Below are 15,033 nucleotides of genomic sequence, written 5' to 3'. Positions count from 1 at the left end.
TATGGGTTTTTAAAATAATTAATTTCCTCTCATCTCATATCCCCTCTCCTCACCTCTCATCTCATACACAACTCTCTTTCATTCTGTAGGAATACATAATTGTGAGGAAGAATTCCCCCCACAGCAGCATCCACCTGCTAACTGGAGAGGTGAGCACTGCTGGTGAATGTTACATTATACCAGATTCATGACTGTTCTGTCCCAAGCTCGCTGTGGCAAGTGAGTAGAGGCAGGCAGCTTAACTCACTCCCTGTTGATGCACACAGAGTCCTTATTTTCTTCTGTAATCTTTATTGTAGAACATCAGTAAGAAAAAGGGGTGGAGACTGGGCAGGTAACAAATATAAGGGAGAGGTCTATTATATTAACTTTACCAGAGGAGATAGGTGAGGTGACTTCTCAAGGTGGCTGCTGGCTGAAAGAGACAGTATGCTTGCCTGTTCAAGCAGGAAACATCAAGGAGAAACCAACAGCCAGGGGTCTTGGAACATACCAAATTAGAGCCAGTACAGTAGTTACCCTTTATTGACCAAGCTCTGTCTGGACCTGTGTGTATTATTCTATCTTCTCTCTGATTCTCTGCATGTTGTTGTTTTACTGTCTCTTTAAAAGTAATTGGTATTACAGAATAAATTGCTCTATGTGAACGCTGAATGGGATTCTCTCTGTCTCAGGTACCCATAAGGTGTGAGGATGTTGCAGTCTATTTCTCTATGGAGGAGTGGGACTATATAGAAGGACACAAGGGGCTTTACAAGGACGCAATGGTGGAGAATTACAGGTCCCTCAAATCTTTGGGAATCCCATTAAACAGGAGTTCAGGTACAACTATGTTTTTTTAAAGTTCATAGCTTCCTGCTAGATTCAATAGAAGTGACATACAGACAAACTCACGTGTAACAAAAATGGTAGAGATGAAAATAAAAAAGGGACGAGAACAAAAAAGAAACAATAGTGCTATTTGTTTCCAAAAGTTAATCAGTGTATTAACTAACATCCAATGGCTGCACTCACGTTTGGGAAGTTTTTTTAAGCATTTAGCATTTGTGGAGTCTCTCCTTTAGCTCTCCCCTCGATCACTTTCCTGCACAAATCCTCTAGGGTCACTCGGGCTGCAGACACAGCTTTCCTATAGTGTAGTTTGGATTCCACCCTCTAACCTACCTGCCGAGATGCTCCGTCGGCGTGTGGTTGCACATGCGCACTCAGTCCTTCTCGTGCAGGAACGTCAATGGGGGCTGGGTAATGTCCTCTGTTTACTCGGCTATCTCCATCCTACGCATTTCACCGGGGTACTCGGCTTCATCAGGGAAGCCACAGGGTTGCAATACTACTACTAAATCTAACTGGAAGCTATGAGCTCTTATGAACTTTTTTGGACTTATTTGCTTACCCTCCAGCTGAGGATGGATTATTAGTTGCTACACCAGCTGATTTATTCCTTTAAAGCTTTCAATTGTTGTTTTATTTAGCTGTGTTGTCTTAAAGTTTTTATAGATGTTTTACATACATTCACCAGCATAATATATTTATATCATATATACTTTTTTTCAATATTAATGCAGATGCAGTCACGAGTATTAGAACACTTGTATCTGGGAGATTCTGAGGCAATCTCACAGTAAACTCTTCAACATTGCCTCAACATTTCTGTGAGATTCTTAATGGCCCATACGATTAGCACAGCGGGGGTTCCCTGCAGTTCCATTCAAACTGAATGGGACTGCAGGGATCCCTGCTGTGTTAATCCGATGGGCCATTAAGAATCTCACAGAAATGTTGAGGCATTTACTGTGAGATTGCCCCAGAATTTCCAAGGCAAGTGTTCTAATCCTTGTGGCTGCATCTGTAATTTAATATTTAGTTGAATAGTTATATACTTGTATAGAATTATGTTTTGTTTGTTATGGACTTGAACCAAAATATCCCACTCGGGGTTCATGCCAATTATGTAAAAAATATTATCAGCAGAGACACAAGTTTGCAGTCTCTCTCTCTGCTGTGTTAGCAGAACACCGTCCCAAGTGTATTAAAATGGCGATGTAAACCTTGTGGGTTAAAAACTCTTAATTAAAATGTTTTTCTATCTTAATTTATATGTGAATACTATGAAGATAGGGTCAATTAATTTTGAGATGGGACAAATCCATAAAAGATTCTTAAGAATGATTATACATTTTTACAATATCTTTAAACTGCTATAATGTATGGGTAAAAGGGGACGATAGACAGCACTCTGATAGTGTTAAATATATGCAATTGCAGGGTGCACGGAACAAAAGGGGACCCTTATTCCCCTGTATAGTACTAACAAACCCACGTAAGTACCAGCACTCACTGTCTAATAGCTAAATGATGAAAACAGTTGTAATGCAGAATAAACATTTAATAATAAAATGAACCAGAAATAAATTAAATGTGTTTGCAGAAACCAGTATCACAAATGGGCATGTCACAAAGTGAGGGGTGGGGGGAAAGGAAAAGGGGAAAAAACATGAAACACAAGTAATATACACAAAAAACGGAGAACGGAAAGTATGCTAGGGGGGTGCTATAATGTATGGTGTAAATGTATACACATCTGTTTAATCCTTTATTGGAACTAACAGATCTCCACTATGAAAATCTAGATATTGTATCAATTAAAGAACAGAGAGAGGATGAGAGAGGGGAACAGGATATTCAATGGGGGCAAATCCGCCCAGGCACCAGTGCAGGTGAGTAACATACAGGATAATAATCTCCATGGAACACGGGTCAGAATTAGTAAATAGTCTCCCCGAGATCTTAAATGTTAAGTTAATGTGAATATGTTTGACTGTGTAAAACCCTTTAAAATAGTTGGTAGGTGTATTTATATTCCAATGTTAATTTCTAGCAAGTTCATTTGATAAAAAAATGTTTTAGGGAAAAAAAAGAGTAAATGTGTATATATATATATATATATATAATATATATATATATATTATATATATATATATATATATATATATATATATATATTTGTTGTATATATATATATATATATATATATATATATATATATATTTGTTGTATATATATATATATATATATATATATATATATATTTGTTGTATATATATATATATATATATATATATTTGTTGTATATATATATATATATATATATATATATATATATATATATATATATATATTTTACCGTTATTTTCTTTTCTGGGTCTCCAATCACTGCACTGGGTACTAAATTTGCTAGTTCCTCCCCTTCAGATTGTAGGGGAGACAGGTGAGAGCCGGGAAGGCTGGACAGTAGAAGGTTACAATAGACGAGATAGGAGAGGATAAGGGCCTGCGTTAGAGTTTTAGCAGTAGAGCAACAGAGGAAAGGGTGTATCTTGGAAAATGGAGGGAAAAAGCAAGTCGGGAAGGTGTCTGATGCTAAATTCCTCTCTAGTAGTGCAGATAATGCTGAAACCTGTCCTTTTAAGTAACTCAGACTGAAACCCTTGTCAAAACCATCTTGCAAAAATTCTATCAATGACTAAAAAGTCTTGAAGTCAACGGTATATTAATGAAATTGAGGTGTTCCTGGCTGGCATTAGAGTTGCAATTGCCTTAACTGAACATCCCTTCTTTTTCAGTATGTGCCACCTAATCTCCATGTCCCCTGAAAGACTGGGAGATGCCATGTGGTATCTATTGCCATATTCACCAGATGGGCAAACCATGTTCTTCTTGTCTTATTCGAGTGCTCATATGAAAACCTTGAGCAGAAGCAGTCAACTTTTTTGTTTTTGAGATAGACCTCATGGAGCCTTCTCTGGGGCTGACCCTGGGGATACATCAGCTGGTAAAATATCCCAACATCTAATTCCCATTCATCTGGACGGATTCTTGTTCGGCTCAAAAAGTCAGCTGCAGCATTTTCTTTTGCATCTGGGAATATGAACCGCGGTGATGTTGTTCGTGTGGTCTTCCTAAGACATGATGTGAGTCTCCCGCTTCTGGTTCCTTCTTCTTTTGCAATGTAAAAGTAGAAGATCACCCTGGATAGCTCTGGCACTCTGAAGTGTTCATTAGTACTGTCAGTCTGCCTAGAGGGAGACCTTGTGTGGAAGCAGTTAAACAATGTGTCCAAGGCTCCCACTTAACAGCCTCATTCTCCCAGCTACACAGTAGCCTCATCTCCAGCAATTTGTACCTTTTACCTTGCGTTGCCTTGAAGGACTATTTTAAACTGCTGTCTACTCTAGATATTTGAGTACTACTTACCTTCAACACCTGCTATATTAGGCTGCATTTAGCACGTTGGTTTGATGTACAATTTACCTGCTATCTATCTACAGCCATTCTATGTACTCTCTGAGTGACAATCCTATCAGGCGTGCTTTGACAGGTGTGTGACGGTCTGACATATCACTGACAGACACTAGACCTTTCCAAATATACATACCACACTGAGGCACCATTTACGTTTTGATTTGACTATATTCTTTTAGGTGCCAGTTACCTAAAGTTCCTTCATTTACCACCTCTACCAGTTTACTACCATGACTGGGAGGTAGTTTTTTTAATACTTTTTTAATTGTGTTGTGTGTTTAGCCCTTCACTTGTTATACCCATATACACTAATAAAGGTTATTTTTAATTATTTGTATTTACCACTACATGAGTGCTTGTTCATAGGGGTTCTTTTACTTGTCTAGTTGTGTAGTTGTTCGTTTCATGACCCCTCTACCCCTGGCACCATTTCACAGACAGTAGCTAGAGCTTATCCCCTCCTTCCCCCATTCCCCATTACTTCATATTAAATTTTTGCACTGAAAATCGCCATCCAGCTTCCGCTTTACTTCCTGCTTCCGGAACGCATGAGGCACCTGTTGGCACGCTGTGCACCGCCATCTTTCCCCCTATCCAGGGTGATCTTCTACTTTCACATATGTCGGGCTGAGGGCACGCCAGAACCAGAAGGACCGTATGTACAAGTGTCGTGAGTAACTTGGCTTTGACACTGTATTTTATTCTTATGGTCTAGCTCTAAGGGCTGTTGGAGTTATTATTTAGATAGGGGTCAGGGTCCCTAGTTTATTTAGGTTCCCTTGACATCCCTTTTCTTTGTGTTACCCACACCCCCAATTTTGAGCATATTTGACCTTAATACAGTTTTACTCTCTATACATTTCCTGGATCCTCCAACAACAAATGGTGCAATTGAAACTAATGATTAGGCTACATAGCTATTTAACCATTTCCTAAGAGAAGCAATTTATTCCACTTTGAGCACTGGCAGAGAAGACTCTTCTCTATCTATCCCTATTCATTTGCAATGTATATTACCATGGCAATATTGTCAGATTCTACTCTTATATTATTGTCTTTAATACAAGCGTGACATTTTTTGATCACGTTCTTCACTGCGCGCATTTTTAGCATGTTTGCTGGAAGCTCTTTGTAGGACCTTGGCCAACTTCCTTGTGCCAACCATTTTCCCATCTGCACTCCCCATCCAGAACTGATTGTTGGTTATTGTTATTCAATCACCTTCCTGGAGGGATCCATGTATTATGTAGATTTTGTGGGATTTCCCACCATCTTAGATCCAGTCCTGTTCTGGGATATATGTAAATATTTTGTTCTAGATATTTTGGAGCTGTGTTCCATTGATCTAAGAATGTTTTCTGCAGTGGTTTCATATGGAATCTTGCCCATCACCCATGATATTCCAGGATTGTGATTACTGTGTGTGTGTTTGACAGTAACACCTTTTGTCTTGAGATGTTAACAATAATTCTTCATGTTCATCCAGTCATTGATATATCTGGATAGCCCTCTTTCTGAACTCAACCACCAATGGAACTACTACCTTGGTAAAGGTGCTAATCCAAAAGGGATGGCAGTGTATATATAATGCCTCCCCCTTACTGGAATTATGAAGAATCTCTGATGGGTATGTGCAGATATGCATCCTTCAGGGCTATTGAAACCAGCCAGTTCTTTGGCTTGACTTCTTGAATAATTGTGTTTAATCATACTATCTTGAATTTTCTTAGTTGGAGGAAAGTATTGAACCTCCTGAGATCCAGTACTGCTCTGAATTCTCCCTTTACTTTTCTGACCAGAAATATATATAAACATATTGGATCAAAATAAAAACTCCAATGCGTTTCATGACGCAAAGTCACTTCTTCAGGGATGCTGTGATTGGTTGGAGTTTGTGACACGGTACACGTCACTGTAACGCCTGTATGCCCACAGACCAGGCCAGTCCCCAGTACTGAGGTGGGTAAGGGTATAACACACACCCACAGCAGTGAGGGTATGCCCGGAGTGTGGCAAGATGCGCTGCCGGGCCTGGTGAGAAAGGGTTAACGAGATACTTGCTGCGTCCGGGGTGCCAGGACTGTAATCTGTAAGATTACCGTGCGCGCGCCCCGGCCACGTGTGGAAGGATGTGGCGTGTGGCGTGAAGGAGTGGCATGGCGCCTGAGCAGAAGAGGTAAGGAGCCGACGGGGAGGGGGACCGGAGCTAGCAGGCGCACTGGGAGCCGAGGTGACGGGGACCCGCTGAGAGACGCGTGTCCCCCGATCCCTTACAGTACCCCCCCGCCCCCTTGAGGATCGGACTCCGGACGATCCTCCCAAGGTTTGTGAGGAAATTTCCGACTAAATTGTTTAAGAAGAGCTGGAGCATGAATATGATGACAAGGTACCCAGGAGTGTTCCTCGTGCCATATCCCTTCCAATGAATGAGGAACTGAAGTCTGCCCCTGGAAATACGTGAATTGAGAATGGAATGGACCTCAAATTCCTGTTGCCCTTGTATTACAACGGGATTGGGTCTCCGAGGACGGTCCGGAAAATGTACATTTTGACGAAGGGTTTCAGGAGGGACACGTGGAACACAGAGGGTATCCTCATGGTGGGAGGTAGCGAGAGTCGGTACGCTACAGGATTGATCCGTTCAAGGACCTTGAATGCACTCAAGAATCTGGGAGCCAGCTTCTGGGAAGGAGTTTTAAGCTTGATATTTTTTGAAGAAAGCCAAACTCTGTCTCCAGGTGTGTATTCCGGGCCCACTTGACGTCGCCGATCTGCTTGAGTTTTTTGTTTTTGGACGGCTCCTTGCAAGGCTTTTTGAATCTTCTTCCACGAGGTTTGTAAATTAGACACCTGAGTATCTGCTGCAGGTACACCAGAGGGGAGAGGGGAAGGCTGCTGGGGTGAAACCCATAATTAATGAAGAAAGGCGACTCGTGCGTGGACTCATTCTTCAGCGAATTAATAGCGAACTCCGCCCAGGGTAATAGGTCCACCCAGTTGTCTTGAGATTCTGACACAAAGCATCTGAGATACTGCTCCAAGGTCTGATTCATTCTCTCCGTCTGACCGTTGGTCTGCGGGTGGTAACCCGAGGAGAAAAGGAGGGAAATGCCAAGTCTCTGAGAGAAAGCTCTCCAAAACTTAGAGATGAATTGTGTACTCCTCTCCGAGACAATGGAGAGTGGCACGCCGTGTAGCCTGAACATTTCTTTAGAAAAAATGTCAGCCAAGGTAGCTGAATTGGGGAGACCCTTCAGGGGTATAAAGTGTGTGTGCTTGGAAAATCTGTCCACTACTACAAGTATCGTATTCATCCCCTTAGAAGTTGGGAGTTTCACAATAAAGTCCATGGAAATATGCTTCCAAGGCCGTTCCGGGATAGGAAGAGGCAGGAGAAGACCGGAAGGTTTGTGTCGGGCGGACTTGCTCTGAGCACAGACTGGACAAGCTCTGGTGAAATCAAAAATGTCTTTGTTCATTTTAGGCCACCAAAAGGTTCGTTTAATAAGATCCACTGTCCTCTTGAAGCCTGGATGACCAGCAGATTTGGAAGAATGCCCCCACTCTAAGATCTTGTGGCGAAAACATGGAGCAGCGTATAGACGTCCTTCTGGCACCTTAAATCTCCTAGGGATATGAGCCTGGGCTTTATTGATCTCATCCAGGATATCAAAAGTATTGGCAGAAATAATATACTTTGCGGGAAGAATAGTTTTAGAAGATTCGTTAGATCCCTCCTCCGTAGAAAATTGGCGAGAGAGAGCATCGGCCTTGATATTCTTGGTACCCGGAATATAGGAAATCGTGTAATTGAAACGAGAGAAGAAAAGTGCCCAACGTGCTTGACGAGATCCCAGACGACGAGCCCCCTCAATGTACAATAAGTTTTTGTGATCAGTGAGAATAGCTACTGGCTCTTCGCTACCCTCGAGGAGATGTCTCCATTCTTGCAAGGCTAACATGATAGCCAAAAGTTCACGGTTCCCGGCATCATAATTTCTCTCGGCCGGAGAGAATTTCCTAGAAAAGAATCCGCATGGGTAGAGTTTTTCTTGTGGAGAGGATCTTTGCGAGAGTACTGCCCCAGCTCCCACATCAGAAGCGTCAACCTCAAGGGTGAAAGGAAGGTATGTATCCGGGTGCCGGAGGATGGGGCGGAGACGAAAGCTCTTTTGGGAAACTAATGCTTTGATGGCCTCAGAGGACCATGTTGTCGGATCAGCCCCTTTTTTGGTAAGAGCAGTAATGGGTAGAGCGATAGTGGAGAAATTACGGATGAATTTTCGATAATAGTTAGAAAACCCAAGCAAACGCTGAACGGCTTTTAGGGAATTCGGCAACGGCCAATCCAGTACCGCCTTCAATTTCTCAGGATCCATGGTGAAACCTTTATCGGAGATTATATAGCCAAGGAAGGCTGTGGATGATTGGTGGAAGAGACATTTCTCCATCTTCGTGTGGAGGCTATGTGCACGAAGTCGAATGAGAACCACTTTGGTGTGACGAATGTGCTCTTCCAGGTTCTTGGAGAAAATGAGGATATCATCTAGGTATACTATGACGAAAATACCCAAAATGTCCCGGAAGATATCATTCATAAATTCTTGGAGGACGGCTGGGGCATTGCAGAGTCCGAACGGCAGCACTAGATATATTGATAATGGCCCGAACGTGTGTTAAATGCAGTTTTCCATTCGTCACCGTCTCGTATTCGGATTAGATTGTAAACTCCTCTCAGGTCGAGTTTGGAAAATATAGAGGCTCCTTGGTGCCGGTCAAAGAGTTCCGAAATTAAAGGAAGAGGGTACCGGTTTTTAACTGTAATTTTGTTTAGCCCACGAAAGTCGATACAGGGTCTTAGGGAGCCATAATTATTTTTCACGAAGAAGAAACCTGCCTCGGCGGGGGAGGTGGAATTCCGAATAAACCCTTTCTTAAGATTCTCCTGGATGTAGGTTGCCATAGCCTCGGTCTCGGGAACGGATAGGGGATACGACTTAGACTTGGTTCCAGGAATTAATTCGATGAGGCAGTCGTACGAATGATGAGGTGGTAGGACTTCAGCCTGAGTCTTGTTAAAGACATCCAAAAAGTCATGGTATACCTCCGGCAGGGTAGAGAGAGAAGGTGAAGAAGTGTCGAGACCCGCGAGCACGGTAACAGGAGGAGTGACCGTCTTCTTCAAAGTAGGAGCCCACTGGAACGGTAGTTCGTCTGTCCAATCAACACATGGGTTGTGAAGCTGAAGCCACGGCAATCCCAAAATGACCTGGAAAGTAGGTGAGTGGAAAACATCGAAGATGATGACTTCGGTATTACCATCCGCGGTGGTCAAGGTGAGGGGAACAGATTCCCAAATAATGAAGACTGGTTGGAGTGGTCGACCATCGATAGCCTCAAGGCAGACGGGTGACTTCTTCTTGACTAAAGGGATTTGGTTGTTGCAGGCATAATCGTAATCCAAAAGTTACCACCAGACCCGGAGTCGATGAAGGCTTCAACCTCTACCCGAACATTGGGACCCTCAAGAGTTATGGGGAGAAGGATTCTCTTCAGTTGCTCTTTGGGGGAAGAGGGGCAAGGAGAAATGGTACCCATTAAAAGCCCCTCTACCTTTACTGGGCGTTCTCGTTTCCCGGTTTCAGGCAACAGTGACGTAGTTGGTGTTCCGGGGAGCCGCAGTAGTAGCCGAGACCCTCATTTCGGCGGTGTGTTCTCTCAGCGGTACGAAACTGTTGGCTACCGATTTGCATCGGTTCGGGAGCGTCCAACGCAGGAAGAGCCAAGGGAGGAGACCTAGGAGAAACAGGCAAGGGCGACATTAAACGGGGACGCTGGTGCTCGTGGCGTTGCTCTTGAATGCGCTGGTCCATCCGGATGCTGAGGGCAATGAGATCCTCTAGAGATGAGGGGCGAACATGAGCTGCGAGATCGACCTTGAGGGATTTGGACAAACCCTGCCAGTATGCCGCGGCGAGAGCTTCATCATTCCACTGAGTCTCTGCAGCGATGGTGCAGAACTCCACTGCGTATCTTGCAGCCGACCAGCGACTCTGGGAGAGATGAAACAAGGAAGAAGCGTCCGTCTCCCTATGCGCTGGTGTGTCAAAGACCAGCTGGAACTCTCGCCGGAATTTGGGGTAGTCTTGTGTTATGTCAGATCTGTGTTCCCAGAGGGGAGAAGCCCAAGCGAGAGCATCGCCCGTGAGCAGGGCATAGACATAGGCCACTTTAGAATGACTTGAGGGAAACCGAGATGGGGACATCTCGAACTGGACGTCACATTGGTTCAATAATCCCTGGCAAGTAAGGGGGTCTCCGGCATACCGGTTGGGAGGTGGAATACATGGCTCAGAGTTGCCCATAGGTACTGGGGCAGGAGGGGACGGTGCAGCTGGAGATTCCTGCAGGGAGAGTTTAGAAAGCTCTTGCGCCACGGCCGTGACTTGGTCGCTTAAAAATTGCCAGTGATCCATAGTGACACCTTGGCCCACCTCAGGGGGGTCTGCATTTGTTGGGCTCTGCATAATGTAACGCCTGTATGCACGCAGACCTGGCCAGTCCCCAGTACTGAGGTGGGTAAGGGTATAAAGTCATATGTAGAAGCACATGCACACCGCTGGTAGGTGCTGGAGGGGGGTACTTATCTGCCGGTGCGCTGTATCCAGGGAGGTCCAGACATCCCAGAGGTACTCGAGCAAAGGAAAGGAAGCAGGCACACGGTCTTTCTAAAGGTGCAGTTTATTGTGCCACCAAAGGTCCAACGTTTCGGCAAATAGATTGCCTTTATCAAGGAGAGGGCTACAGAACATGCTAAACATACCACAATTTATATACAAATGGGTACTCACCCCTCCACGATCACTGCTGCCTTGCTCCTGGATGTTGATGCCCCCATCGTGATGTCAGAGCGTCAGCGCGACGCGGCATGATGACGTCATGCACCACCAGGGGAGGATCCCAGGGCTCCACGAGGAGACAGCCTCCCCAATGCCTGTAACAGGCTAAGATGGCTGTCCTGCAGGGGAGGGGGGGGCAGGCCCCAGGCATCAGACCTGCCCTGGAGTGGAAGAAAGACAGCCTGATGCCCAAGGAGGACTGAATGATCGTGCAGGGGTGAGAGCCCTTACATAAACAATCAAATGTAATGTGACTACAATTTTATTAAATAAAAAATAATTAAATAAAGTGTACAAATTAATTCTATAACCACAGTGTCACCTAATGCAGTGTATAAAAAATGGTAGAGAACTGTATGCTAGCAGCATTACATATAGAATTAGAACCTGAAAGGATACATGATGCCTTGGGCATCAGGCTGTCTTTCTTCCACTCCAGGGCAGGTCTGATGCCTGGGATCCGCCCCCCCCTCCCCTGTGAGGGCGTGATGACGTCACCAGGGGAGCCTCTGCTGCCAGTGAGGGGGAGGCTTCCTGAGTTTCCAGCTTCCTGCAGGACAGCCATCTTAGCCTGTTACAGGCATTGGGGATGCTGTCTCCTCGTGGAGCCCTGGGATCCTCCCCTGGTGGTGCATGACATCATCATGCCGCGTCGCACTGGCGCTCTGACGTCACGATGGGGGCGTCAACATCCAGGAGCAAGGCAGCAGTGATCGTGGAGGGTTGAGTACCCATTTGTGTATAAATTGTGGTATGTTTAGCATGTTCTGTAGCCCTCTCCTTGATAAAGGCAATCTATTTGCCGAAACGTTGGACCTTTGGTGGCACAATAAACTGCACCTTTAGAAAGACCGTGTGCCTGCTTCCATTCCTTTGCGTGGGTAAGGGTATAACACACACCCACAGCAGTGAGGGTATGCCCGTAGTGTGGTAAGATGCGCTGCCAGACCTGGTGAGAAAGGGTTAATGAGATACTTGCTACGTCCGAGGTGCCAGAAGTCCGAGGGTTAATGTCCAAGAGCCGTGGGTCAGGGGCAGGAGATAGCAGCGTAGTGAGGTCCAAAGCCGAGTCCAGGGGTAGCGAGGTACACGTAGTCAAACAAGAGCCGAGATCAAATCCAAAGGTATCCAACAGAGGCAGGGACAGGAACAAGAGCTGCAACACAGAACAGAGCTTGGCATAGACAACTGCACAACAGGAGTCACAGAAGAACCATGCAGAGCGAGGAAGGAGAGGGCAGACTGGGGTTATAAATGCAGGAGGACCAATGGTAGCAAGGGGTGGAACGGAGGCCTGTCTGAGCAAGCCCAGGGATAGGTCCAGGTGTGCAGGGTGGGAGTCAGACAGGTGAGTAGTGGAAATCGCCTGCAGCCGATGGGGGGCGGAGCCAGCGGCACGAGAGGGCAGGCAAGAGGATCGGGTGCGCGCGCACTCTGTAAGATTGTCGTGCGCACGCCCCGGCCGCGTGCGGAAGGATGTGGTGTGCAGCGCGGCGTAGCAGCATGGCGCCAGAGCAGAAGAGGTAAGGAGCCGACGGGGAGGGGGACCGGAACTAGCAGGCGCACTGGGAGCCGAGGTGACGGGGACCCGCTGAGAGGCGCGTGTCCCCCGATCCCTTACAGTACCCCCCCCCCTTGAGGATCGGACTTCGGACGATCCTTCCAAGGTTTGTGAGGAAATTTCCGACGAAATTGTTAAGAAGAGCTGGAGCATGAATATGATGACAAGGTACCCAGGAGCGTTCCTCTGGGCCATATCCCTTCCAATGAACGAGGCACTGAAGTCTGCCCCTGGAAAAACGTGAATCGAGAATGGAATGGACCTCAAATTCCTGTTGCCCTTGTATTACGACAGGATTGGGTCTCTCTGCTGTGCTGATTGGTTGAGACGCGCAGTACCCAAGAGCTGTAACTGCTGGAGAAAGTGGATCTCGATTGATATTCTTCTACTCCCTCACCAACTCTGGCTATCCCGTTCCTTGGAGGAGCAGTGATGTGAGGGTGAACAACTTTGGCATCCGTGGCCATATCGTAGCCTGTGAAGGAAGACGTGGTGCCTTCTGTGGATCCTGTGCAGCAGTCGTGGGAGCGCCTTATCCATTACTGGTTTTTATACTGTGACAAAAGTACCCTTTTGCTATGTACCTTTAATCCAGGGATCACCACTTTCACCACTTCCAGGTAGCGGAAACAGTCTTCTGACACAGAGGTGAAAATAAAGCTTTGGCCTGTTTATTTTGCCATTAAGATGTTGCAACAGATAACATAAATAAATCAAAACAAACAAAAGTCCTTGCTCCACAGAGCACAAAACACCGCTCTCTTAGTACAAGCTTCTCTGAAAACAAATTGGTCTGCTCACAGGCAGGCTTTAACAGGTGCTCCTCTTCATTAGCAGTTGCAGCTGTGTGAGACCAGGGAGAGCTAGAAGTCCTGATCTGGATTCTACCTGGTAAATCTCCAAAACGTGGAGTGAAGCACTAGCCCACCCTACTCTCCAAGTGCTCCGCCCCAGGGACCCAATAGGAGTCGCAATAATCCAAAATTGCACACTGCATCTCCCTGGGGCTTAATTATGGCAGAAACCCTGCTATAATTGAGGGGCAACATATATACTTTCCACTACCATCCCCTTATATCTGTCACAATACCTACATGCCTATATAGTATTTCTATTCTGTACGTGCATATTTTACCTTCCATATACAAATTCTATTTTTACATACTACACTATGAGGGTCTTGCGCTTTCTTCTTTTTCTCTTGATCTAGATGGCATTATCTTGACCTCAGCCTTTCCAGTACAGCTGCAGACACTCTACTTGTAAAGAGATGTTTATTATTATATATATTTGCACTGTGGTGTTATTTGTCTATGTCACTGTCATGGGAGAGGGGGTTTGGCCCGGTATTAAAGGGGTTACACCCCATTTGGCCACCCCCTGCTCTCACTTGGGAATCAAGGGGTTAACTGGACTGCGGTCCAGTAATGTGTTTTTACCCTGCTTTAGTACCCAAATGTGTATTCCCCTGTAAATATGTTTTGTTCCCATTCCAGTGTCTGCACCAACACATACACTGGGGTGGATGCGGGAGGGAAGGGGTTAATAGTTAAGGAGTGATTATAGCCCTTTGTTCCCTTTTCCCGCCTTTACAGGCTCCATTTTGCAGTTTCTCCATAGGTCGCCGTTGGGGCTCAATACAACCCTATGGAGATTCCGGCGATTTGGGCCCGTTTCCGTAGAAGACCTGCAGGTGAAGACCGAGAGGAGGAGCGGCGATTCCCCATTGTAAGTCAATGGAGCCATTCATTTCAATGGGGATTCCTTGACGCCGACCTCCAGGAACAGGTGGGCAGCCATCCAAACCGCAGACCGCAGAAGCGGATACAATATCTGAAAGAGAGCTTTGATCACACTGAGTTCAAGTTCAACTACAATTGGCGTGGGAAACTTAGGTTCTAGGGCACCCAGAAATAAAATTCTTTTTGCCCCTAGACCCTAGGAACCCCCACACTTGACCACCACCGGGTCCGGGAATGAGGGACCCCCGTAAAGGGTCGCGCTCGCCCCGAGGGTCGCGCCATTGACTCTAATGGCGGAGGGAAGAGCCGCGCGTAAAAACGGCTAAGTCCTAAAGTGTAAAAAGGGTAAGCCCATATCTCCGGTTCTGTGAGAACCAGGGGGTTGGGATTTTGGTCGCATGTAGTCACTGTTCCGGCATGACCGCATGGCCATTTCCAGCCCTTTCCGATCAACCAGACGGAGTATGGGCAAATGTAAAACTTGTGGTTTTCCTATAAACTTCAATGGTGGAGTTGCTCCATTGAAAGC

General features: G+C 45.7%; 1 protein-coding gene across 1 annotated transcript in view; it reads left to right on the top strand.

Annotated features, from left to right (window-relative positions):
- Positions 1–15,033, top strand: part of LOC142471200 (uncharacterized) — a 47,393-nt gene that overhangs the window by 16,694 nt on the left and 15,666 nt on the right. Inside the window, 3 exon segments of the mRNA XM_075577996.1 lie at positions 90–149; positions 675–822; positions 2,610–2,717. Coding sequence (XP_075434111.1) covers positions 90–149; positions 675–822; positions 2,610–2,717 — 316 coding nt within the window.

This window comes from Ascaphus truei, chromosome 20, assembly GCF_040206685.1.
Source record: "Ascaphus truei isolate aAscTru1 chromosome 20, aAscTru1.hap1, whole genome shotgun sequence".
In the NCBI taxonomy this organism is placed as follows: Eukaryota; Metazoa; Chordata; class Amphibia; order Anura; family Ascaphidae; genus Ascaphus; species Ascaphus truei.
The sequence above is the reverse complement of the archived record's forward strand: the minus strand, read 5'-3'. Positions and strand labels throughout refer to the sequence as shown.